A 26,575-nucleotide genomic window follows, 5' to 3' on the forward strand; every position below is an offset into this window, starting at 1 on the left:
ACCGGGTCTTGATCCAGTATGCCTTGCCATACTTGATTATATTTTACATCAGCCTGTCCTTATCTGGACCGTACCGGGTCCTGATCCAGTATGCCTTACCATACTTGATTATATGTTACATCAGGCTATCCTTGTCTGGACCAGATCTGGTACTGATAGAGCTTGCCGGATCTGGCATGCCTTATTTTATCCTGATCTGGTCCAGATACATGATCTGGTTGTGCCTGATCTTTTTTCTAGTCGGGTAGTATTTAACAGTTTCAGTTCAGCAATTCGTCAACGATCTTTCCTTATCATGTGACACAAAGTTCACTGGCAGATAGCTGATGTAATAAGGAGTAGCTTAGGTTACTTTTATTCTAGAAATAACAATAACTTTTTTGTTAAATTTCGTGCGGACGAAGTCGCGGGCACAGCTAGTATATGTATTCATTATATTATTCATCTTTCTCGATCCTCCTAAATCTTGAAATAGTTAAAGTTTGATAGCCGAGGTCACAGTCGACGTACCTTTGATCTATTGGATATTGCTTTATCAAAGACACTTTTGATTTGTTGACTTTACTTACTTACTACAGTTTGGTTCTAGGCGTCCCTGTGGTTTTAATACTTGCCTAATATTAATATTTGACATTGCTCTTATCTCATAAGTATAAGATATCTCGTACCGTTTTCCTGAAATAATCTCATTGAGATGACAGACATGTAACATTACTAATATACCTAAAGATCGTTGTTACGTTGTTTATTTTAAAGACGCTTTCTCTTGTTTTAATCCACAAATAGAGCACATTAGCTTATGATATAAAAACTATTTGATGCCTTTAATATGTTTGATTGAAAAAAGATATTAAAGTATGATATATATATATATATCATACTTTAATACCGACAGTGTAAATATATATATTTACATTGTCGTTTTTTTGAAGGTTTTGAACCCATATGAATAATTCTTATAATACACATAAATTACAACTTCACTTTCAAACAATAAAACTACTCTGTTTACTCGTAATACTATTTGACACCCTGGATGTATAGTACGTATATATAAATTAAACATGAATATTGGACATTACATACTCGAAACTTATAATAACGCTTATAATTATACGAAGTGAATTTATAAAAGATTTATAAAAAGCAAATTATCCCCGAAGAACTTCAGAAAGTATTGCCATTACTTTCAAAGAAATAAATAAGTTTCAAACATAATAATTCAGCTTAATATGAGAAAAATTCTAACGTAACGTTTTATTACATGAAATTTCTATTTAGGTAACTTTTCTTTTTGAAGAAACTTTGACAGTTTTAGCTAAAATGAGATTTATAAAAAAACTCACACAACTGATATTTTCATAGCTGTTTTGTTGATTGTGTTAAAAAAAATATAGTTTAAAGTTGTACGCTAATACATTTTGTAAATGACCTAGAACTGACCTAGACTTCTTACCCCATGAAAGCTTAAGCTTTTTAGTATTAAGGTTTAAACCTTAATTTACCAAACTAAACTGAGAGTTGGTGAAAATATATGGCTTAGAAATATTCATGAGACACACAGATTGTACTTATAACTATGTTTTCATTAACTTAACATACGCTAGCCTGGATTTGACTTTGGGACCGACACCTATTGATTAACGTGCTCTATCCAGTAGGCATCCTTGGCTTGAATCTTCAAGTACATATTTTATAATGCATACTTATTTATGAATTTTTCATAATGTATATTTTATATTGATTCACAATAAACTAACAAGAAATATTACGAATCAAACATTACAAATCCAGAGACATAGTATTTTTTATAGAAAACGTACGCTTGAACAAAGCTTAGACAGATAGTGAAGTACAATGGACGGATTTATGGCTAATTAGCCATTTCTTCCAGACAACCCAGAATGAATTATTTATATTATTATTATTATTATTATTTAGCCAGCTTATGTTCATTTTTTTTTCAAATATATACACATGTATAATAACGATTATTTGTATAGTTTAAAGGCATATTTTTATCAACAGTTTAGGTATATTTTATACTTATATAGGTATATTTTATACTTTAGTGTTAATTTACACAGTGCACTGATAAATTGTTAATTGTTTTGCTGCACTGTTTATCACATAAATTGTCTTTAATTTTTTTTTGTAAATTAATAAAATAAATGTAAATGTAAATAAATATGTTCTTTTTACCCCAATTCTTTTTCAGTTAAAGCTGTTCAACTTTGGAACGCTCTACCTCCTCCTATAAAACAAGCTCAATCCCTGTCTTGCTTCAAAAATACCTCAAGGCGGACTATTTGTCACTTCATTATCATCATCACATCAGCCTATTGCAGTCCACTACTGAACATAGGCCTCCACAAGTTCGCGCCAAAAATGGCGTGAGCTCATGTGTTTAGCCCATAGTCACCACGCTGGGCAGGCGGGTTGGTGACCGCAAGGGCAGGCTTTGTCGCACCAAAGACGCTGCTGCCCGTCTTCGGCCTGTTTATTTCAAAGCCAGCAGTTGGATGGTTATTCCGCCATCGGTCGGCCCGTCAAGTTTCAACGTGGTTGTATTCTATTCTTTTGTCCATATTATATGTATTTCATTTACAAGTATAGTTTTTATGCGTATGTTGAGTATGTTTAGTTATATTATATATATATATATATATATATATATATATGTTTATATGTATGTATTATACTGTATTTTTATGTCTATTAATTTGTACTCGATAATTAATATCGTCCTAGGTGACACTAATCGTCACTTCTCTGTGTACACTTACCTACCGCTTTCACTACGCTGTGTATACGCTGTCTATATGCCCAAAGGTTGTCTGGAGATCGCTCTTCTAGCGATAAGACCGCCTTTGTACACTCTGTTTTATTTGTAATATGTTGTTGTTGTGTAAAATAAAGAGTATTAATATTAAATATGAATTTTTAAATACAAATTTTCCAAATCTTACTTGATTAAATCTTATATGATTTATTGTAAACAGTTTTATATTTTTTTAACCAATAATAATTATAATTGTGAAAAAACTGACATCAAATATGAATTATTAATACTAATTCGAGAACTAAGTAACTCGTCAGATCTCGCTCAATTCGAAAGCTGGTTATCACGTGGTTAACTTAAGTGGTTCCACCTGTGCCTGTGAATACCAAAGGACCATCAAAATTGCTACACACAATAAAAGTGTATAAGATAATAAATACAATCGAATTGACAACCTCCTTTTTTTGAAGTTGTTTTAAAATCAATATTTATTTCTGTTTCGCTAGGTTATGTTAAACATACTCTTAATAAAACAGAGGCATTTCTTTGACATGCCATGCACCAAAGGACCTTATCCCTTAAATTCCGCTGACATTTCAAAGAAAAACCTTTGGAAAAAAATTATTAAGATACCTTTTGAATCTATAATAAGATACTTGAAATTACAGAGTATAAAATTAAAGAGTTCCAACGAAAAAAAAAAACATCAAAATATAATAATTTACAAATTAAAAGAAATAGTCATTCATAAAGTGTGTAGGTATGTTTGGCGCTATGAGTTAGATCTTTAAAATATGTAAAATATTGTAATATATACATCTCATATATACTTTCCATGAATTTTTTATGTAAAATTTACTTAAATTTTAATTTAAACAGTCAAACTTCAAACTCAATAACAGTAGTTAACAAGTCAAATAAGAAGGACATCAGAATTCTTATGAAACCTTGACATACTCCGGCTACTAGAGAACCTATTAATAAAGTTCCTTGAGAACCTATTAATAAGTTGTTCAAAATGAGCTTACTTTTTTCTGTAGCAATTTTGAAACAAAAAACCTAGAGATAAATGAAAAGGTTAAACTTCGGTAAAATTATTTATTTATTTTAACAATATAAACAGAAATTTAGATTTTATTAATTAACGTATATTTAAATTTGATAATATTCCCAGAATAGACTAGATGTTTGTACAAAAAAAAACTTTTCTTTTTTCAAGATTTCCTATTCGCCAGTGATTTTCTAAACGAGATTTCTGTATGAATAAAAATGAATTCCCGAGACGTATGTATGCGCATAACTTCCGAAAGGAAACACCAAATTGGATAATTATTTTTTATTATGTTCGTTATTGCCAGTCTTGTATAAAAGAAAATTGAAAAAAATATCGATACATTTAGAAAATAAATATGGCTGTACAAAGTTCGCCGGGTTGGCTCCTAAATTTAAATTTGAAAGAAAAACGCGTATTATTAATTATTAATATAAATATTTGACAATCGTTCTGATGTAATAATGCATGTAATCATCTAAACAGTTCAAATGTTTAATTTTCGCTTGGGGTCGATATTAATATTTGCATAAATATTTAATTCAGGTCTGGTTGTGTTAGTAAGAAGGTCCCATATAACCATTCATCAAGTATGTAAACCTTAAAAAGCTAATACTATTTATTGCATCTGTAACAAATTAGCATAAGTAACCTCGGCCCGATGAATATTGGATGTGCAAATATGAGTTTTCATAAAAAAATTCAAAGTCAAGATTAGTTAATTTAAAAATGTTATACCTATATACTGATTGTATCGGGGAGCGGAGTTTCGTTATAGCCTTCACCCAGAAACCCTCAATTCAATCAATCAATGAAACCCGTAAAAAATAAATACAATTTTTTAATCCTGCTCAATACTGCTATACGAAATAACAGGCTACTGAATAATTTAAATACTGATGTGTATATTTGTGAACGTATGTCTTTTTGTATTGATGGCTTAATAAATTGAAATCTTGAATATCTATCTAATAGAATTCAATACGTATCAATAAACAGAACGAAATCTTCTGGATTCGTGTTTAAAATGGGCGTTCCACAGGTGTCGATTCTCTAGGTCTTATTTGTCTATTTTATTTTACGGATATTTGTGATATAGTGCCATTTGCAGATAACACATCGCTTATATTTAAAGTTGATACGAAAAAGTTAACAATGATGACGTGAACAGCTGTTTATCTATATATATATAGATAAGCAATCTACACACATATATATATATATATATAGGGTCAGGAGCCGACATTATATAAAAAAAAACTCAGATTACATTACACTAATTTATAGTCAGTCATATATATATATATACACAAGATTGGTTTTAAAAAAAACAACTTGGTTTTTAACGCCAAAAAAACCAAGTGCGTTATGTTTTTATTGCCTAATGTTAAGCATCCAAATTATAACTATGAAATAAATAACGAGAGGGTTATTGTTAATGATACTACAGTTTTCTCAGGGCTACATTTGGACTCAAAACTTCAGTGGAATTCCCATTTGTCATCCTTGAATAGTAGACTCAGCTCAGCAGCATTCGCAGTTAGAAAAGTACGACAGCTGACCGATGTTGCTACTGCACGTTTAATATATTTTAGCTATTTTCTAGTGTCATGTCTTGCGGCCTGTTACTGTGGGGTAGTTAGTTAGTTAGTTGCGGGCTCGATTTTCCGTATTTAGAGTCAAAGCTGGTCCGTTATGCGTAATTACTGGGATAATGCTACAGACATTGAGACTGAATTTATTTTGCAAAAAAGGGTTATTCGCGGCATTTACGACCTTGAAGCTCGAGTCTGAGAGTATGGGATGTTTTTCAAAAGGTACACATATTAACAATTGCTTCGCAATATATTTATAACAATATTATGTATATTCATCAGAATATTCATTGTTTTGAAATAAATAGTAATAATCGCAGTGTAAACACGAGAAGGAATAACAAAATGTAACTCCAAGTTTCCGACTAAGCAAAGTGAACGTCTTCTTTCTGGGTTATTGTATTCGCATGTATAATAAAATCCCACAAACAATTTTGGAATTGTCTCAACATAAATTTAAAATTTTTATTAAAAAAAATTGATAGACAAATCTTATTATTCGGTGCAGGATTGCATAATTAATAAAGATAGGTGGAATTAATGATGCTGTATTTCATGTAAGATTACAATATATTACTAATTTTGTACTTAAGCACAGTTTATATAATATTTTCAAAAGAGTAACTGCGGAGTTTCTTGCCGATTCTTCTCTACAGAATCTTAATCCGAATCAGTGGTAGCTTTACTTTTACAAAAATAATATCAATTAAAATCAATTTAAAATTTTAAGTTCTAAAGGGACGATTCGAAAGTGCTCTTGGGGTCTATTTGTTTTTGTTTTTGATTTTGAATAGATAACAAGGTGAATTTTAACAACGTCTCAAAATTAAGTATAGACGTAAAGCGGAAAATTTAAAATTGCTCAGATAAACCTCTTTGAATAAAGTAATTTTAAATTTGAATTTGAATTAGTCTGGTGAACGCCGGCAATGAAAATCTTGAGGAAATCTGTATGCGGAAACATCTGAGAAACTTAAACATTTCGTTGAAGAATAAAGGCGGATTAAGTTTGTATTCGTCTTTATGGAAAAAAAGATTTTACCATCCTTTGAACATATAAAGAATGCTAGTTATAGACTGACGACAGTTTGGGCATAGTTGTGACGACAATTACTTTATCTCTGACTATCAGAAGAAGAAGAAGAAGAAGAAATATATTTTATTGTGCATAAAAGTTAAAGTACATAGGTATCTTAAAAAAATAAAAACTTACAAAACAATAATATGCACAAAGGCAGTTTTATCGCTAGGTAAGCGATTTCTTCCAGACAACCTTCGGGTAGAGGAGATTTTAAAACAAAACAGAGTAGGGTCATCAGAAAGGCAAAACAAAGTGAATCCTACAATCTAATAATATAATAATAATATATATAAATAATAAACATATAAATAAGTTAATAAATACATACCCATTACATTATGTTTTATCGTAATAATAAATACACAAATAAATATTTACATATTACATTATTTATATTATCAGATTCGATCCCCATATTTACGTTTGAGTTTAAAACCTTAAATAATATATACTTAACTAGACTCGAATATAGATATTTATAAAAAATTGTTGTGTAATATTGTTCAAAGAAATAATCCTTCGTCTTGAATGTTTTATAAACAATATTCTATCCAACCTAACTTGATGTAATAATTTATTTATGGCAAAAATAACTACGATTTCAAAAAATTTATTTCTATTAGGGTTACTTTTTCACAAAACGATTTATTAAAATCCGTTTTAAGTCATTGTCAGTATTTGAGAAATCTAATTAATCTCGCTCAGGATTGATATTTGTACTAATCATTCTTTCTGGATTAGTCTATCCTTGTGAGTCTCCCCACCGTACCTCGGAGAGCACGTTAAGCTGTCGGTGCTTATGTCATCATAAACACCTGATAGCGATCATTACACATAGTATGGAATGCATCCACCAACCTGCAGTGGAGCAACATGGAAAATTAAGCTCAAATACTGCTCCTACATGGAGAGAGACCCCTGTGCCAAACTGTGGGATGTAAAGGCTGAATTGAGAATCGTCTGTTATTATTATTTATATACATTTATTTTAAATACGAGTTCAAGAAGAACAGTTTCAGCAAAACAATCTTTGAATTTAAGAAAGTTTTTTTTATATATTAAATCTTAGAATAAGAACTATTGGTCTTGTTTTTTTTTCTTCAATAGCATTGTATGGCATGGTTAATGTTGATTGTCTTACGAGTTGGGTACTAATAATAAAACGCTGCGGTGCTCGTGTCATAACCCATATAGGTAATATCAGTAAAGGTAATTTAATTATAGCCCATCAAACAAAAACAAAGAATGTCATTGAGTCAAATTAAAACATTTTTTTTTTATATAAAATATAACTATAAATATAAAATAAATAGTTTTTGGCTTCCTCCAGGTAGCGTTTACGGTTTCTCGTTATTTTTTACACCAGAACAATAACTAATAGTCACAACAATATAAGTACTACTACACAAAAAATCCTAGAAGACTTACGTTAAGACTGATTTAGTACTACTTACCCCAAATTACCCATGATGCATACAGCTACACTGATATGTGCGTGTATTTATGGGGGCTTAGAAAAATGATATCATAGTAACTGTCACTCAGCAACACGAAATATAAGCATCAAAAGGATTTCGTATAAAGCACCTTTAAATTTTTCGATAACAAAGCAAACAAAGCTTACAAAGACGTTAAAGGAAGTATACGAGGATTAACAGGAGCTTTTTCTTTTATGGTGTTTTCTTGAATGTGTAAGAATGGTGTTTTTGAAGAACAGTCGTTTTACATTAATGTAATATTCATAAAAAAAATTTGGTAGTTACTTATTCCAATGTTATCAAAACGTTTGTTTTGTTTCAAAACTCAATACGAATCGTAAATATGTAAAAATATTTCCATTTCCCATTTCTTGTAAATAAATTTTAATTATTGAAATAAAAGATTAATATTTCTTAAGAAAAAGCCGCTTGATAAATGAAAAAAAACGTTTGACCTTTGCCTCTGGCAATTTGTCACAACCAAACGATTAATCAAAGACGTTTTAAATCAACTGATTAAACGTAATTTATAGGCTAAATCTACTTTCAATGGTACCAATTTGTTTCCTTAATTTGACATTGAAAATTTTGCCAACTATTCATTAGTCTTGATTACAATTAATGAAATGTCAGTTTGGCCCTGTTTTCATACAATATAGGAGGGTAATGCACTCTACATTTCATCTAATGGTAAATAATTACGACACACATTTGACTCCCGTAATACTAGGAGCATCTCGGACCCTACTCCCGCTGTCAACTATCCCGCTTTCTAAGAAGTGTTCAGGTTACCTTACTCACCACATTAAGACATTATTTGAGACCAGCATTGATTGGCTACGATCTTATACCTCCCAGTCAAAGATCTCCATATTAATATTGTCTCGGTAACTCCAGATTATTTGACAACTAGCACCCGCCCCGGCTTAGCACGAGTATTTAACATACATTTCAAAATTAAAAATTATAATTTCACTCAACGAAAACCCTTCTTTTTGCGTCAGGTTACTAAGAAAATAAAATTATTAAGAGACAGCTTGTAACCCAATGACGCCTAAATCGCATAAAGCTAGCCGAGCAGGATGAGCGGTGACCACTCAACTTATTTCTAATAAGTACGTACATTTTTAAACTCGTGACATCTCTCGAATGGAATGTCCGAATTCAATAATTCAAAAAGTTATAATAATGTATTGAAGCAATCATGAATATGAAGTAATTTATTTTGATGAGGATTAATACCAATATACAAATAAAGAGCCTTTTCATGCTGTTACGACACTTTTTGTACATAATTATGTGTTCTGCAAAGTCGTAGTAGGTACATTATTATGTTCTATCATCGATAGTTTTCGCAGCGCTGGCGATGTGAAAAATATACACCTTGGGTTACATTGTTGGAGTTTTAGTAACGATACCTAATTTTTTTGAAAGTATAATCAAATATAATCAAACAAACAAACAATCAAATCTTCCCTTTTTTTACCCGACTGCCAAGGAAGGGTTATGTTTTTCGCGCGTATCTTGTATGTATGTATGTAATATTCTTTACTACCTCATATTTCCAGAACCACTGAACGGATTTACATAATTGAGGTATCGTTAGGTTCGTCTTAGCTGCCCAAGTGTTCTTAGATAGGTGACATTAAAAAAAATCAAACATGGCGGATGCGCGAAGCCATTGTAGTTAATGAAAAAAAAAATTCTCGAATACTACAATATGGGTATCAAATTGAAGGGCACAATACAAGGATTTTAAAAAGGTATATCATGATTATTATTACCGTAATACTAATAAAGAAATACAATATTAAAGTTTAAAAAATGTGGACTTTGCTCTTTCTCACGCCTATGCCATGCCAAACTCGCCTCCTAGGCGACGATCAACTTCGGGGTGTATGTAGCCTTTCTAATAAAATACAATGGTTAAAAAAAAACATACAACTAAAATTACAAATAAAAATTAATAGATATCACACCAAATTACAATTACATTAATAAAATCAATAACAAATACATAATACCAAATACAAACAAATAATTTTAATAATAATTTCATTATATTAAAACGAATAGTTGTTGACTTAAGCAGTCACCTATTTGCTAAAGGTCAGGCTTACGTTGCTTTGAGCAGAGTGAGATCTTTCTCCGGGCTTGCTATCAGTTCTCTTGACCCTAAAAAATTACTTAATCAACCACATGATGTAAACTGTTTTAATGAATTGAACCGATTACGTAATTTGTCTGACTAAAAAGACATAAATAAAATAATAATTAAAAAAAAAAAAAACAAAAAACCCGCCTGCGTGAAGATCAACTAATAGAAAATCAACTGAAAAAGCTGGAACAAGATAAAAATTCAATATGCACACAAAGTCAGCGAAATAAATAGAAACAGTATCAAACATTTTGTGCTGTGCATTTAAAATATATTAATACGGTAGTCCTTCGAAACTTTATGCAAAGTCGTAGATAATATGCAGTCGGAGGCATGAAATATATTGTAAAAACAATCAAATCTTTCCTTTTTACAATATTAGTTAGTATAGATAACTTTTATATGTAACTAGCTGTACCTTGCGTGCGTTGCTACGCTTTTTTTTTACGCTTTTTGGTTGTTACAACTCAGAAACCTTTGTGGGCTCATGCACAACACTTGGCTGAAGATCACGACATGATCGCGCTTAGTATACGATTCTATCAAGGACATAAAGACAAACATTCATTTTATATATACATAAAATGTATTAAATGGAACGAACTGTAATTCGTATAATTTCAATATTTTGAAACGAAATATAAGCAAGTAAAGTAAAGAAAAAACAAACAAAAAGCAGTTTAACTGTTGATATTTTTATCAAAAAATAAGTGACATAATATGGAAAACTTCATAAACAGACAAAATTACATGTACATACATATATATGTATATATAATTGTACAATAAGTCCGCGTGGAGTGGCAAGAATTTTAGCAATGTTACTAACAATAAATCTATGGCTCGCAATTTCGTTGCTCTGAGCAATAAATGAACTTACCCTTCTGTCACCAATAGTGGCTATAAGACTCAGAATTTATTCTTTCAGTACATTTTAGTGCTTCAAGGTCAAATGTATCGATTTTGTAAAAATGTGATTTTAGATTTGCAGCGAAATAAATGTTTTGTTCATTGTTTATTATGTATAATATTGTTATGTACTCGTACAATAGATAGTATATAAATTGAGATATGACGTACGTCACTACGTATTAAGTTATACATAATAATCTGTATTTAAATTAATATTTTGTCGATATAAATAGTTTCTACCGTAAAGCATTTGGCCTGGCTTATCCAAAGCTATCATATCTGCAAAGATGACGATTTAGCGATTGCAATTAAATAGTAATAGTTAATACTAGCTGTGCCTGCGACTTAGTCCGCGTGGAATTTAAAAAAAAAATTATTGTTCAGTTCGCAGAGTAAAAAAAACTTAAATAAAGGTAGCTTAAGTTACTCTTTATTAAATCAGCTATCTGCCAGTGTAAGTCCCGTCAAAATCGGTCCAGCCGTTTCAGAGATTAGCCGGAACAAACAGACAGACAGACAGAGATAAAAATTGAAAAAAAAATGTCATTTTGGTATATGTACCGTGTATGCATCCGTACACATTTAGTAAAAAGCGCTTGTTTTAATATTACGAACAGACACTCTACTTTTATTTATTTGTATGGGTATAGATTATTCTGTTGATGTAAATTGAAATCGATTTTTTATTGTATACAATTATAAAATATTAATAGTCAATGAGCTTCTCGGTAAGATTTTTTTTGAAGTGTAACGAAATTAAATATAAATCTTAGATTTGGTTTCATTATTTTGATTATGTTTATTTCGAATTTATTTTAGTCGTTTCATACCAAAACCGTTTGTCTTTCTTAGTTGTTATAGTTATCTGCCAAGTTGGCCTCAAGCTACTACCTACTTTTATTAATTTGCAGACTACCTTTCCTCTTTATATAACATTAGTCTAAATATATAGTCTTTGAAGTTTCGCGAAATACCGCTTTACCTCATTGCCGCAGAGTCCTCATTAATGTTTATTTACCGACCCCGTTCTGAAATTGTCTACTGTTGTCTAGGGTATCAAGAAAATGTTCATGATGCTAAATTAGTCTTTTGTTTGTAATACAAAGTAAGAATACAAGAGTAAATAGCACGAAATTACATCTAAAATACCTTGTAATATTTATTCAACGCTGCTTTTATTACTTCAAATAAGAACTAAGTGATGCCAACGAAAACGAACGTGTTCATAGTTATTTACTGGGTGCGATTTTGGTGATTCTTTTTTTAAAGAAAAGCTGGTGATTGTCATTTGGTGTCATTAAAATTTGATCAAGATCTGACAAGTGATTTTTGAGCTATTCCTAATAAAGCGTATTTTGTTTAATGTTTTATGGACTACTTAAATATATACTTCGCGCTAAGAAAATTAAAAAGATTACTGCCCTCAACGATGCCTTAATGATAATAATAAATTGATGCCACTTTAATGACTTCCTTAGAAAAAGTAGAAAAATTAACTTTTAACGAAAATTCCTAAATTAAACAAATTGTTTTCACATTTGGAGAAGGTGACATTTGTCGAAGAAAAATCTCTTTTTGCCGTCCCGCATTTTAAATTACGACACTTTTAAGAATAATTCAAATCACAAGTTTTAGTGTGGTAAAAGAAAACTAGATAGAAATGTAGATGGTATGGTGAACCGATAACAGTATGTTCAAGAACTAAATAAATCAATAAAAAAATAAAAGGTCTGTTCTAAACCGACCAATGCTCGAATCCTTGGCGCAAAATCACTACCAGGATTTTACCCTTTTTAAAATAAAAAAATCCAAAAACCAGAAATAATGCCGTCTAAAAACCTTAAGTATATTTTAGATACCGTAAGTTTTCGTATCATTATTAATGTACCGTTGGGGGTTGTGATTTGAGCACAGATGTCCTTTCCGAAAGAAGGTTGGTAATTTCACACTTCACGATCGTTATAAGCTTCTTATTACTATAAGCATTATCTACTGCTTTGATGCACCTGAGGAAATAAAATTTACTTCATATTTTGAATAACGTCTTGAAAGTTTGAATGCGCCTATTTGACAGCTGTTAGAAAAAGTTATTTATACTGTGGTAGTAATATAATTTGTTAAATATATTATTTGTATGTCCGACAAAATTTTCATTTTACTTACGTCAAAATTAACAAACTTTCTCACATACAGTTCATATTTAAGTAAAGGGAAATGAGTTGTTAAAATATCCTATTCCAATATGCTAACCTAATTATAACTCACATAAAGGGTTCGGGCGCAACTATTTATATTGGGTTCAATAGTTTAAACTTCCGCACAATTTATATCTGCCTTATGATATTTTATAGATAGAGATATGTATGTAAATATGCTGACGATAAAATTATATATCATAATACAACATTTACTTATAAATAAAATAGCAAAAACATTTCCTATACTAGACCGCTCAAATAAATAGAAATGTATTTAAGAAGTACAATTTATAAAACAGTATTTTATTATTTATGCTAATATGATGAATGATAAAACAATAAATTAAGAAAGTTATTTACGACTAAAAGGAGAATGATACGATTCCATACATTCTTGGGCCAAAATGTAATGAAATGAAAATGGTATCAATTAATGCATTTAGGCTTATTGCTTCCTCGCTGAAAATTATCTATATTTTGGCTATCTGAGAGTGGAGTTATTAAACTTTTTGTAAAAGTGAGGTTATGTTACAATGTCTATAAAAACCCGATCACTAAGTTCTTGTAGCATTAATATCTGTTATATTTAGTGAAGACTGTTTGAAAACTCACTACGAATATTGATATACACTTGAAACCATAAATAAATATCAGGAAAGGGCTCAGAATGCATCGGAAAACAGTAAACACGAAACGAGTGACGGACACAGTATTATTGTTAGTCAGCTTTCAAAGCTGTCATTAAAAATATGATTTATTTTAAATCGATATGAAATCGATAATCATTTTGGTTTATCAGATATTAATTGATATTGTCCATATTAATGTAACTTTATTTAAATGCACTTTATTGTTTACAGCTTTAATTGTGCATCTAAATATCTTGAATTAATTAACTAGTGCAAACCTTTTTTTTTTTGAATTCTGTAATCGATTATAGTTGAATCGATACCCAAATAATTTGATGAAAACTATCTTTCTCAATTTTCTCCGCTTCTAGATTCAGAATTGAGCTGATATTTTATATTTTTAAATAAAAAAATATGACCAATTTTTTAAACAATATCTCTACTCATTACATTTTGGCCCAAAAGTCCCATTCTCCTTTAATTATTTCACAGTATTTAGGACAAAGATATAAAAATCTTTCCTAAGGGATAATGAAAATTAATAAAAGCAAGTTCAAGAAATCCAATCCACAATTTAATACAAGAACAAGTAATAAATGCCCTTAAATAAACTTAATTGGGATAAGTTCAGACCTAGACAAAATAATCAACAGACAAACAAACTGCTGCTCTTACGCACATACACACATTAACAAAACTACACATTTACTTACCCTTATACCAATAGAACGTAATTAATATAAATAATGACTATATTTTAGCTTAATAGAAACCAAAAATTAATACAGAAGTGCTTCGTAATTTCAAGTGTCTTAGTGCAAATCAAGCATATCAGTTAGGCAGTCAGTTCAGCCTATCGTAGTCCAGTGCTGGACATGGCCTTGCCAAGTTCGCGCCAAATATCTAGGTTTCCCTCCGCTTTCACCATACTTTCACGACACCTCCTATCTTCCTTAGATCGTTAAGAAGCTAGGCCAAATTCTGGGCGACCTAATTGAGATACGGTATAAACTTGGACAAAACGAAAGTTACTTTTAGCACCCAAGACCGGTATGACTTGGTTGGTAGATGGTCCTCTTCTCGAAGTTGTTCAGCATTATTCTAACTAGGCCATACAATTCGACCACATCGAAAGAATTTCGACAAGGAAGACGAAAGGAGGATACGGTTGGGCTAGGCGGCGTATAGGTAGGCGGTAGGCTACATCAAGTATTCACTTCGGAGGTAAGCGAGCAATACGTGCTGCCTTTTTTAACAAACGGTACCGAGACGTGGACACTGACGAAGAGATTAGTTCACATGCTTAAAATTACTCAACGTGCAATGGAACGGGCTATGTTTGGAGTCTCTCTCAAAGATAGGATTAGAAATCTATTCGCGACAAAACAATAGTAAAAATCAAGCATATGAATCAGTAATTTAAGTTAGAATGAAGAAGAACTTAGTACATTCTATCCATACAAATCGTTATATATTTGAATAAAGAATAATCATTATAATAGGTAATATTACTAATTTCCCTCGTGTTTAATAGCTAAGCTAATTACAGTAATTTTGAAACGGGTGCTCCAACTCTAAATGACAGATATCTGGTTGCCATAAACCTTATGTCTTCAGAAACTCAATTTACTACAACAATTTTCGCACTTAGACTTTACAATCGACATCAGAAATTTGTGAAAGTGATTAATACTGACGACTTTAAATTAATTATATACCTAAATACACAAATAGTACAAGACAGTATTTTTATTCAGTTACTGCTGTATTCTTATAAGATTTAATGCATTATCTCGTATACGATAATAATATTTGCAACAACAGGCGTCCTTATTTTAAAATATTCCAGAGTTTCTAATCAAATGGCGTTGAAAACATCCCTAACATTGACAGCGTGCTTCAAACTCGAAGGAAGCGAACATTAAGAAGGTGTTTATACTTAAGGTGTTTATACTTGAGGTGTCTTGTGTTTATATCTTCGTTGTATATCGAGGGGTAAGTAAAGACCTAATGTTATCAAAAACCTGATAATAACTGTAACTGTTAATGGTGAAAATAAATCTCCACCCTTCTACTTTACCATAGTGTACACATATATACAGTTGTAGGCCTTTGGCAGGCGGTTACAATTCACTTTTCAAGCAATAGTATATACATAAACTTAAATTTACACACTTATAATATCTAATTTTTCAGCACAAATCACCAGTCTAATATTTTTTTTTATATATATATAAAGTTATGTCCACAGGCTTATAGTGCCCGTGCTTTTGTTCCTTTTTTTAAAGTCGGTTAAAAAACGGAAAAATAATCGATTGGAGACATGGGTTTTGAACAGTGGTCTTCTCGGTCGATCCCGACCGGCTGATTTCCCACCTGAGCTATGACAACTATATTGACAATTGCGAATTTATCTTCGCATTCTAACGATATTGTAGCCCTTTTTTTCATTGCCTAAAAACAGGGATAAAACGACATTTTCTAAAAATGAATCTTAGCTATATCGATTTATCGCCCCCGAAATACCCTGCATACTAAATTTTATGAAAATCGTTGGAACCGTTTCAGAGATTCAGATTTTATAGGTATATATATATATACAATAATTGTTCGTTTAATAGTATTAGATAAATTAGGCGGTGCGTTCATACTTCGGTCATATGTCATTAGACTGGCTCTTACGCTAGCGAGCGTGGGTTTTCCGGTCAGGGCAAACATATGTATTGGCTATCGGCCGAACCCAATATTCAATCTAAAGATAGAGATAGGTAGTTATCATCGACTGCTAATAACTAACTATCTATCCTTTGTAGTTGTCCCAATAATTCGCATAGGGGACTACTATCTCCAGTTAGCTGTAGATAGACCGGCTACCCGAGCTCTTCCTTACATTCCAGTATACACAGCGTCACAGACGGCCTCAGTTATGTTACACAGATGTTTTGTAGTATTTAAATTTGTCATACAAATTTTATTCATATTAAAGTAATCTTGTTTTATAAAAATATGGACAAATTAATTTTTACACAGACTTTTTAATTTATAATAAATGATATTATTTTAATATGGAATCCATGGTAAATCTAGTAACGGAACGTTTTAACACGACACGAAAAGACGCTACGACGCCATTACGCTTTATTAAATCGTCGTTTCGTTTGAATTTGTATAAGTTTTTTACAAATCAAAATTCAAATTATACAAATCATTGCAAATTAGGTATAAGTACAATCATTCACCAAATTGTTTGTTTTATTCACAAGATGAGTACAGTAAGTATTATTTCACAATAAACTTATTATTTTTATTCAATTAATTGTTGCAAAAGTGCAATATCACTTGAACTGCTACTTGAACTTGAGTCTGCCATTATTTTTCACTCAAAATTAATTTTATTTTAAACAAAGAAAATACTTTTTCAATTAATAAATCTTAGTTATCCCCCGAAAACTATAGATCGGATATTGTTGTTACTAAAGATAACCAACGTTACTGACAGATAGAACTCCATTATTATTGGGACGCTTACACTGTCATTTTCATACGAACTGTTATCTCTGGTAAGCTATCCTCCCTCTCGTCGATAGACAGCTTTGAAGGATAAGATTGCCTATCGTCGACAAGTTTATTGGGTCAGTAAAATGAATGATAGATAGATATTTCTGTCTCTAGTAGGACATAACCAGAGATAGATTGAATATTGGGTTCGACCGTATACAGATCTTTGTCACGATCTGGGCGTTTGTGCTTGTGTTTTGTATGTATTTTAGGACACTCATCAGGTGAAGAACATAGGAAAATTTTTTAGTGGTAGCCGTTAAAAAAAATACAGTCGTTTTCGCAGAGTCCACTTAAATAATTTGCTTCGCCCAACACTGTGATTTCCTAATCTAAAGCATGACTCCAAAACTTTATTTAAACTAATTTTCTTTATTCATCATTACAGCCTATACAGTCCACTGCTGGACATAGGCCTCCACAAGTTTACGTCACAAATAACGTGAACTCATGTGTTTTGCCCATAGTCACCACGCTGGGCAGGCGGGTTGGTGACCGCAGTACTGGCTTTGTCGCACCGAAGACGCTGCTGCCCGTCTTCGGCCTGTGTATTTCAAAGCCAGCAGTTGGATGGTTATCCCGCCACCGGTCGGCTTGTTAAGTTCCAAGGTGGTAGCGGAACCGTGTAATCCCTTAGTCGCCTCTTACGACACCCACGGGAAGAGAGGGGGTGGCTAAATTCTTTAGTGAGAACTTGAAAAAGCAACGATCCTAATTCACATTTTATCTGTGACCTTTTGGGCCATAAAGGTCCAGGATAGGTATTCTATTCATTACACCATTTTATCCCTTATCTATATCTATACAAATAAAAAATTGGAGTTCTCTTTGTAATATTAAAATAACCGCTTTTTACTGAACGTATGTGGATGTATATACGGTACATATACGAAAATAACACGGGAAGAGAGGGAGTGGCTATATTCTTTGATGCCGTAGCTACACAGCATATTCAGCATACTCACTCACACAAATCACGAAATTAGCTCCAAACAAACAATAAAACTATTTTTATTTTTGTATATAATATCATATCATACTCCTAAATGAAAATCAGGCTTAAAAACTGTTCGTTGACTATAATTACAGAACTGTATCCACTAGTTCGTTCTAAAATCACTATCAAGTACATTCTAGCTCTCAGAATTCAATGAAGCTGCTATTTTGTGAATATAATCTGTGTCAGAATATATGAACCCTTCAAAAATAATTTTATAAGAAAAAACAGATTCTCATATTACACAAAATTACCATCGAAGACGTGCTAGGATGCTAGGCTCTTCCAATTTATATGCAAAAATATTTATTATTAGGTATGAATAAATTGGTAAATATACGAACAGCAGTGTCTACGCTGAGTTTGAATAATAGATTTTAGTTTGGAATAGAACACAAGCACCTATATAACACGGTTATAACTGTGGTATACTACGCAGCTACAATCTAATATCACATTAATTGAAAAATTGTGCCAAAACTTAAAGTAGATAGTTGGCATCTATTTTATTAAATTACTTGGCAAAGAGTATCCGCTTTAAATTTTGTAATATTTATACACTACCAGTGTTCCAATGCATACATATAGTTGTAGATTAGTAAATTTAAGACTTCTAAAACGGTGTATTGGCAGCAATTTAAAAAACAGTAACTCTTGAATTTCATGTCAGAAGAATTCACATTCATGATCGAATTCACATTAACTAATATTACTCTACAAGAACGATTTAAAAGTGCTTTTAAAATCGTTTTGAATAAAGTACATTTTGATTTGATTCGAATTTGGTCCGATTTTGCAGAGACTGATCAAAAAGCTATTATTTCCTAGTTTAAATAGACCTAAAAGTTAGTAAATTTTTAATGTGTAAGCATGTAGTAGTAAAATTTAAATTCAAAAATCGAGTAACTAAAAGTAAAAGTAAATAAACTCGAAGAACGACTACTCAAATCAAATCAGATCAAAAAAGTTTTAATGGATTTTCTATCAGTATCAATATTTTTTGCATATAATTTTTTGTAGTAAAACTTCTATACGCACGCTTGACTTGGGGAGTAAGCTGGTGAATGCGCGACGAGATCGTTACGAAAAGTGTGATCGGGAGCAGATAACGGAAGTTGGGAGGGAGATAAATTCATTTTACTTAAAAATTAAATTTGAGCTTTACTCTCTCAATTCTAAATTCTTTTCATTTTAAATCTGTGCTCTCAATTAGATCAATACCAAATATAAATAAATAAATATAACATAATACGATTCACAGCACCTTAATGGTTATGTTATAGGTAACAGCCGGCTGGCATAGTTAAATATTTTTTGATAAATATAAAATAGAAATAATATAATTATATAAATATATAAATAAAAATATTACACCGAGACTCAGGTGTCAATCGAACCCACAACCCGCGGAGCGGAAAGCAGGGCCACTACAAACTGCGGCAACGGGCTAGTCGTTGCCACTATCACTTGTATCTATAATAAGAATTTCAGATGAATAATAAAGAAAAGCTACATAAAATAGGTTAAAAAGGTTTTCAATAGAAAAGGCTAAGTTGTAAAATTATATAGTGCCTATTTCGACATGAAGCCGACATACGGTCTAGGACTGCCTACCCGGGCGTCCTGGATATCACTCGTAAATGAGTTCCCCTGTGATACCAAAAAAAAAATCGTGTCTATTTCGGCAATTAAACTAATTCTGCAACTGTATTTTGTCCACTAATAACTTTGAAAATTATAGTTTTTGTTAAAATTGGATCAACTGGAATTACATATCTAATTAACCAGTTTATAATTACCTGTGCTGTGAAATTTAAATGCTGTATATTATGGTGAAATTATTTAATGTGTTATTGATTGATAATCTCATACTAATTTGTGTTGTTCATATTTATGTTGCCGTAATAATGTTTATTTATTTATTAATTAATTAATCAATTTATTTATTTATTTATTTATTAAGATATATATAAGAATATAAAATACAAATACTAATAATAAGATGCTACATAAACTAATTCGAGTTTTACAGGACTATTATATAGTAAATAGTATTTGAGGATTTTTACATCAAGAACTGCTAACACAAACATTATTGGTGACAGGAGAACTGATGCATTTTTCCTGGAGGATCAGGACCACCGCTGGTACCGTATCCTTTCTAAGGAATAACACATATTGGTGGTAATCGCAGAAAATCTATTTAATAAATTTTATAGTTTTTCGCGAGCCGAAATACAGACAGACAGACGTGGTGTGGGACTTTGTTTTATAACATCTAAAGACTAAGCAAAAACAGTGTTATAAAAGTCAACGTGAGTAAATAATTAAAACTTTCAATTTTGTTCCAAATTAACAAATTATTCAAAAAAAAAAAGCCAAAACAATAGAACACAAACATAAAGAATATTGATAGGAAAATGCATACTGTTAAAATTTATTCACCTTTAATCAAGCAAGAGGAGAGTCCGCATTTATTTAATCCTATAAAACGAACACTCGTCTAGTTTAGACGTGACATTTTTTACTTTTACAGAATTTAATTTACATTTTATTAAAATAAAATGTGCAAATGTTTTATTACGCTGATCTTTTTTATGCAATAAGGGTTTATCTGTTTATGCTGTGTGGTTACGGCATCAAATAATATAGCCACCCCCTCTCTTCCCGTGGGTATCGTAAGAGGCGACTAAGGTTTAACACAGTTCCGCTACCACCTTGGAACTTAAAAAGCCGACCGGTGGCGGGATAACAATCCAACTACTGGCTTTGAAATACACAGGCCGAAGACGTGCAGCAGCATCTTCGGTGCGACAAAGCCAGCCCTGTGGTCACCAACCCGCCTGCCCAACGTGGTGACTATGGGCAAAATACATGAGTTCACGCCATTTTTGGCGTGAACTTGTGGAGGCCTATGTCCAGTAGTGGACTGCGAAAGGCTGCTGTGATGAATGGTTTATTACTAACTAAACGTAGAGTGTACCTGATAGTAAGCGGTGACCAGCTTATGGACGCATGCAATACCAGCAGCATTCCATGTGCGTTGCCGACCCTATCCCACCTTATCCCGGAGACCTGGCTACCTCACTCACCACAGGAACACAACACTACTTGAAATCAGTATTAATTAGCTGTGAAATTAAGGTATTTCCCAAGTCGGGCTTTTCCACGGACTAAAAAACCTCTGGGGTGTTCCTTCGACACGCTTGGGCGGAATCACGGGGACACCGTTGAACTTCCGCGATAGTCGGGCTTCTCCAGATATTAAGCAGGATAGCCGCAACAGGTAACATGATCATAGTATTTTTACGATAAAACTAAATAATAACTTTAACAGGTAATATAAATTTATTTATATAGGCATTATTTTATACTTTTATTACAAAAGATATTTTTATATGTATGTATTTCAGCGCAACTATATGAAAGCGATTTATCCTTGGTTATCCTTGGTCCTAGTTCTGTACCATAGTGAGACATACATATTGCTTTTAACTATTCATTATTTCAGATTTACATACATTTAAAGACTGTCTGTCATTCACATTCTGTCTCAAGATAATTGTTTTAGCGTTATTTAAGCTTTAACTTTAAATGTATTTGTACCTACATTTATTTCTGTTTTTTTTTTTTGTAAATATTTCAGTACTGTTGAGACACATTCAAATATGTAGAAAAACATTCGAAAGGTTATAAAACAATTGTTTTTGATTAGATTATATGTGTTATTAACCTACAGTTGTTATTAAATAATTTTAATGCGTATGTTTCAAGGAACAATCTTACGCTGATTGTAAGTTGAAAGTAGAAATACTATAGAATACTACATACTTATCGTTAGATATTTTTATATTAATTAAAATAATTGATATTTTGTAACATTATTATTAAAATTAAATATTATTTTTAGCAACGTCATCTTAAACAATATTTTTAAATAACAAAACAAGTATTTTTTTATAATACATAACTTTGGGAAATAATCATTACATAACATTTTACGAGTTTAAATAATATTATAAATGTGAACGTAAGTTTGTTTGTTACGCTTTCACGCGAAAACTACTCAACCGATCATCATGAAACTTTGTACTCATTATTTTGGAGGTATTAGAAGTAACATAGGATACTTTTTATAAAAAAATATTCTATGCGAGCGAAGCCGCGGGTAAAAACTAGTAATAAATAAATATCTAGAACATTTACAAACGCTTGTCTGTTCTTTAGGTAAGCAACTTGTGTTATGGATAACAACCGCCTGATTATATATATTTTTTGTTTAATGATTAACACATACAAATAATAGTTATAAAATACTCGTCATTACATAGCAAAAATGTACAAATTTCCTTTTTTAATTCAACAAAATGAATAAATATTAAATACTTTATGTATACAAAGTTATTTTAGCGACAATTCAAAAGCACTTTTGGATCATTCTAGACAGAAATTTTGAAATCGATTACCTACGACTGAAAATATGTACTAGTTTCCTTATTATCTCCCTAGTGTATGTATTTGATGGCGGTTATGAGACACTTTTAGAGGTCTCCTGAGAGTGATCGCGTAACCGCGACCGGATGCGGAAAGTCCCATAATTTTCGCAGGGGATGATCGTACGTCGGACTGTTATTTTGAATCAAATGAGGCTGATAATTATATATATTAAGCTCGTAAACTAACCTCAGAACGACCTCAAGTCATGTGGTTATATTTAGAGGGCAAATACTACGGATTTGTCTTTGTGTTACTGTGGCTTATTACTTTCTGGGTTCTTATACACAGGAAATACTTGCTATATATTGACGGTAACGTAAACGTATTCATTTGATACTTTCTGTAGACATTCTAATTCAGATATCTAGTATTTTGTTTACATATTTATTTTATTTATTTTTCCTTGTACACCAAAATACAAATATCTAAAAAGAATCTACATTAAAAGCCTGAAAAAAGTACGAAGTACGAAGGCATTCTTATCACAGGAAATAGTAAATTTATACAGATAACCTTCAAGCATAGGACACGATACAAGTAGCAGTTAGAAAGTGTACAAATTTAAGAAAAAAAATGAGTATGCTTTAGACCACACGACTGAAGTAAAACTTACGAAACGTTAAAACGTTACGAAACTTTCTCTCTCTCTCTTTCTATCTTCACTAGATTCTATCTCCCTCTCAACTTCCGTTCGCCTTGCCCGATCGCACTATTTGAACAGGAGGAGATGAAAATAGTTTATGCAAAACGCATTTGTAACCAACTAGTTTACCCGTTCAAACGAGACTTCACTGTTACATGTTATAGAGTTACTACGACATTCATATTTGAATTTCATATAAAATAAAGTTAGAACATGCAACGATAAAAAATACGTTATGTCGTAGTTTCAAGCTCCGTTCCTTGAGTCAATAATTGTGCTTGTTCGCAAGCAAAAAACAATCGACATTAATACGATAAATATAATAAATAATTATAACGGATAAAACAAAAACTACTTGTCAGATTTTGCTCAATTTAAATGGTACCATATACAAGAATTAGCTTTTTTCAATAACTTTGATACAAATAATCATCAAAATCAGTACACTCAGTAACCCAACACATGTAAAAAAATACAATCGAATTATAAGTTCCTCCTTTTCTTTTTAATTGGCTAAAAATGATTGCCTTTGCTTACGAACCGTTCAATTTTATTACGACATATTGAAGAACGATTCGAGTTTATTTTACTATAGGTAAGTACATTAATAAGAGTAAAAGCTTTTCATATTTTTCAATATACATATATCAAACTAGCTGGTCCAGCGAACTTTGTACCAACGTATTTTTTTCCTAAATATATTAATTGTTTTCATCTTGTCGAGGTGTTAGTGACATCATTACAGATAAGTATTTTGTAGGTATAATGTATTTCATTGGAATTTTCTCCAATTATTTATACAGTATGTTTATAATTGGCATTAATTGTTAGCGATGATTGAAGCATGTCTGTACCTATGTACGTTTATTATGCCGACATTTTCCGTTATTTCTATTATATATATAAATATATTTCACAGCAAAGTTTTCCTTTGATCATGTTTTATTTTAAATTTAATCAAAATATACGAACCGCGCTGTTACGTCCTTGCCGCGATGAAATTTTAATTAGCTGCACTAAATATTTTTGGATATATTTATTTTATGTTTAATTTGACTAGCCCATTGCAACTGTTTAGATTACCCTGCTTCTTGTTCCAGGGGTTTGGGATCTATTCCCACTTCGAGTTCATTGATCTAACATTATATTATATTCTTTCAACTTTTCATCATATTGTTCTATTATGGCCTGTTGTATCTCAAGTAATTAACTACAATTTGAAGATTAGCATTTTCGATTAGGAATATCCCATAAATTAAATGGCACTCGTTGTTGAAAAATGCACCATAACGTTTTATCTGTTGAAAGCAACTAATGCAATAGGTCTTTTAACAACTGTGTCTTTTTGACTGATTTTTTTGTATATTCCTTAGAAATTTGATGTTGTATACCGATGTGATTTAAATGAATGCCTCTCGTTTTCCACTTTATGACATGATTATAGTTTTGGCTACAGTTTTGCATGGTGTGCTAATTTAGGTATCTGATAGTTTAGGATACGCAGGGTACACATATCCAGGATATGCGTGGTAACACGTCAATTTTTATACCATTTGTTTGGTCACAAAGGAAACAATACAAATATACATTTGTAAAATGTGTAAAACAATACTGCACATATACGAGTATAGTATATGGTCATAAAATTATTAAGTAGGTACTTATTATTTTACCTACATTGACAATTATAGTTGCTTCTATGTTATATTTAGTCCATAAACGTAATGTTGTTATTAGGGATTGCAATCCCACAAAGCACTCTATTTTAGGCGTATTACCTGCGGGATCTCACCCCTCCAAAACGCGATTCCACAAATTCGAAAGATAGTGCTAATTCTTTCGGGTAGTACAACAAGTAATTAAAATAAATTTTAGTAGAACCTACGAGTCACTGTAGTTGGAGATAAATAGGAGTATAAAAAACGATGTTTTCGGAAAACGCCGATTAACAATATTAATTTAAGAGTGCGGAACTGCGCGCGGGATATATCAATAATTTTTTCAACGCATTTCAATCACGCAGAATTTAATGAGATGCTGGATTTCAATCCGTAATTGTTATATGGATATTTTAAAAATGGAATATTCGATAAAATCGAATGTATTCAAACCAACAATTTTTTTTAAGGTAGAGCTCTGCAAAATATATTCTGTTGAAAATCTTGAGTAGCCCGTCTGAGAAAGTGTCTCGACTATACAGAATATCACAGCTAAATGTTACTGCGGTCGAGCAGTGCTTTGCTCCTACGGTGAGTAATGTGACCAGAGCTACTTGTGTTGGTCTGGTGTTACAGGCGCATGTTTACTAATCTAGTCGTATAAATTATTAAATCATAAGTTATGTTTGAAAAATACTTACCAAAAGATAGAAGCAGTAAATCACTGACAGCTAAACTAAACAAATAATAGTTGGTGGCAGTATGCAGCCCCGGATTCCTCACAATAACGACACATACACACACGTTGCCCACCACACCGGTCAGAAATATAACCACGAGTACTATACTAAGTGGCACTATTTCATTTAACGGCAACCTACGGGAACCCATCAACCACCATAGCATTTCCTCTTCACTACAATCGAAGTAGGTTAAATTGTTACATCTGATATAGAACTCTTCCGAAGTTTCGTTTACGCGAAGAAATGATTTTACATCCATATTTACAATTTTATATCAATTATGAAATGGCAACACTATTTTAAAAAAATCATACATCGAACTGCAAACTTCCTTAATTAAGAAAAAAAGTTTATTTGAAATTAATAAAAAACTCTTTACAAATAATTCACAACTTTAAATATATCATTATTAAAGAAAAAAGTTTTATATTTTTTAGTTAGTGAAATTGAAAAAAAATGACAGCTGAATTAAATGACAAGCTGAAAAGTTTCGAATCTTTCGTATTTCGAACGATTTTGCTCTGATCAAAGGACGTCCTATACGTACAGATTTCCCGCGCACACTGATATAGACTCAGTAGAAACAGCATCACAG

General features: G+C 31.6%; 1 protein-coding gene across 1 annotated transcript in view; it reads right to left on the reverse strand.

Annotated features, from left to right (window-relative positions):
• LOC123662910 (neuropeptides capa receptor-like) overlaps positions 1 to 26,239 on the reverse strand; it is an 86,729-nt gene extending 60,490 nt beyond the window's left edge. Inside the window, exon 1 of the mRNA XM_045597684.1 lies at positions 25,939 to 26,239. Coding sequence (XP_045453640.1) covers positions 25,939 to 26,239 — 301 coding nt within the window. The remainder of the gene's footprint in view (positions 1 to 25,938) is intronic.
• Positions 26,240 to 26,575: the final 336 nt, after the last annotated feature.

Source organism: Melitaea cinxia, chromosome 19 (genome assembly GCF_905220565.1).
Source record: "Melitaea cinxia chromosome 19, ilMelCinx1.1, whole genome shotgun sequence".
NCBI lineage: Eukaryota > Metazoa > Arthropoda > Insecta > Lepidoptera > Nymphalidae > Melitaea > Melitaea cinxia.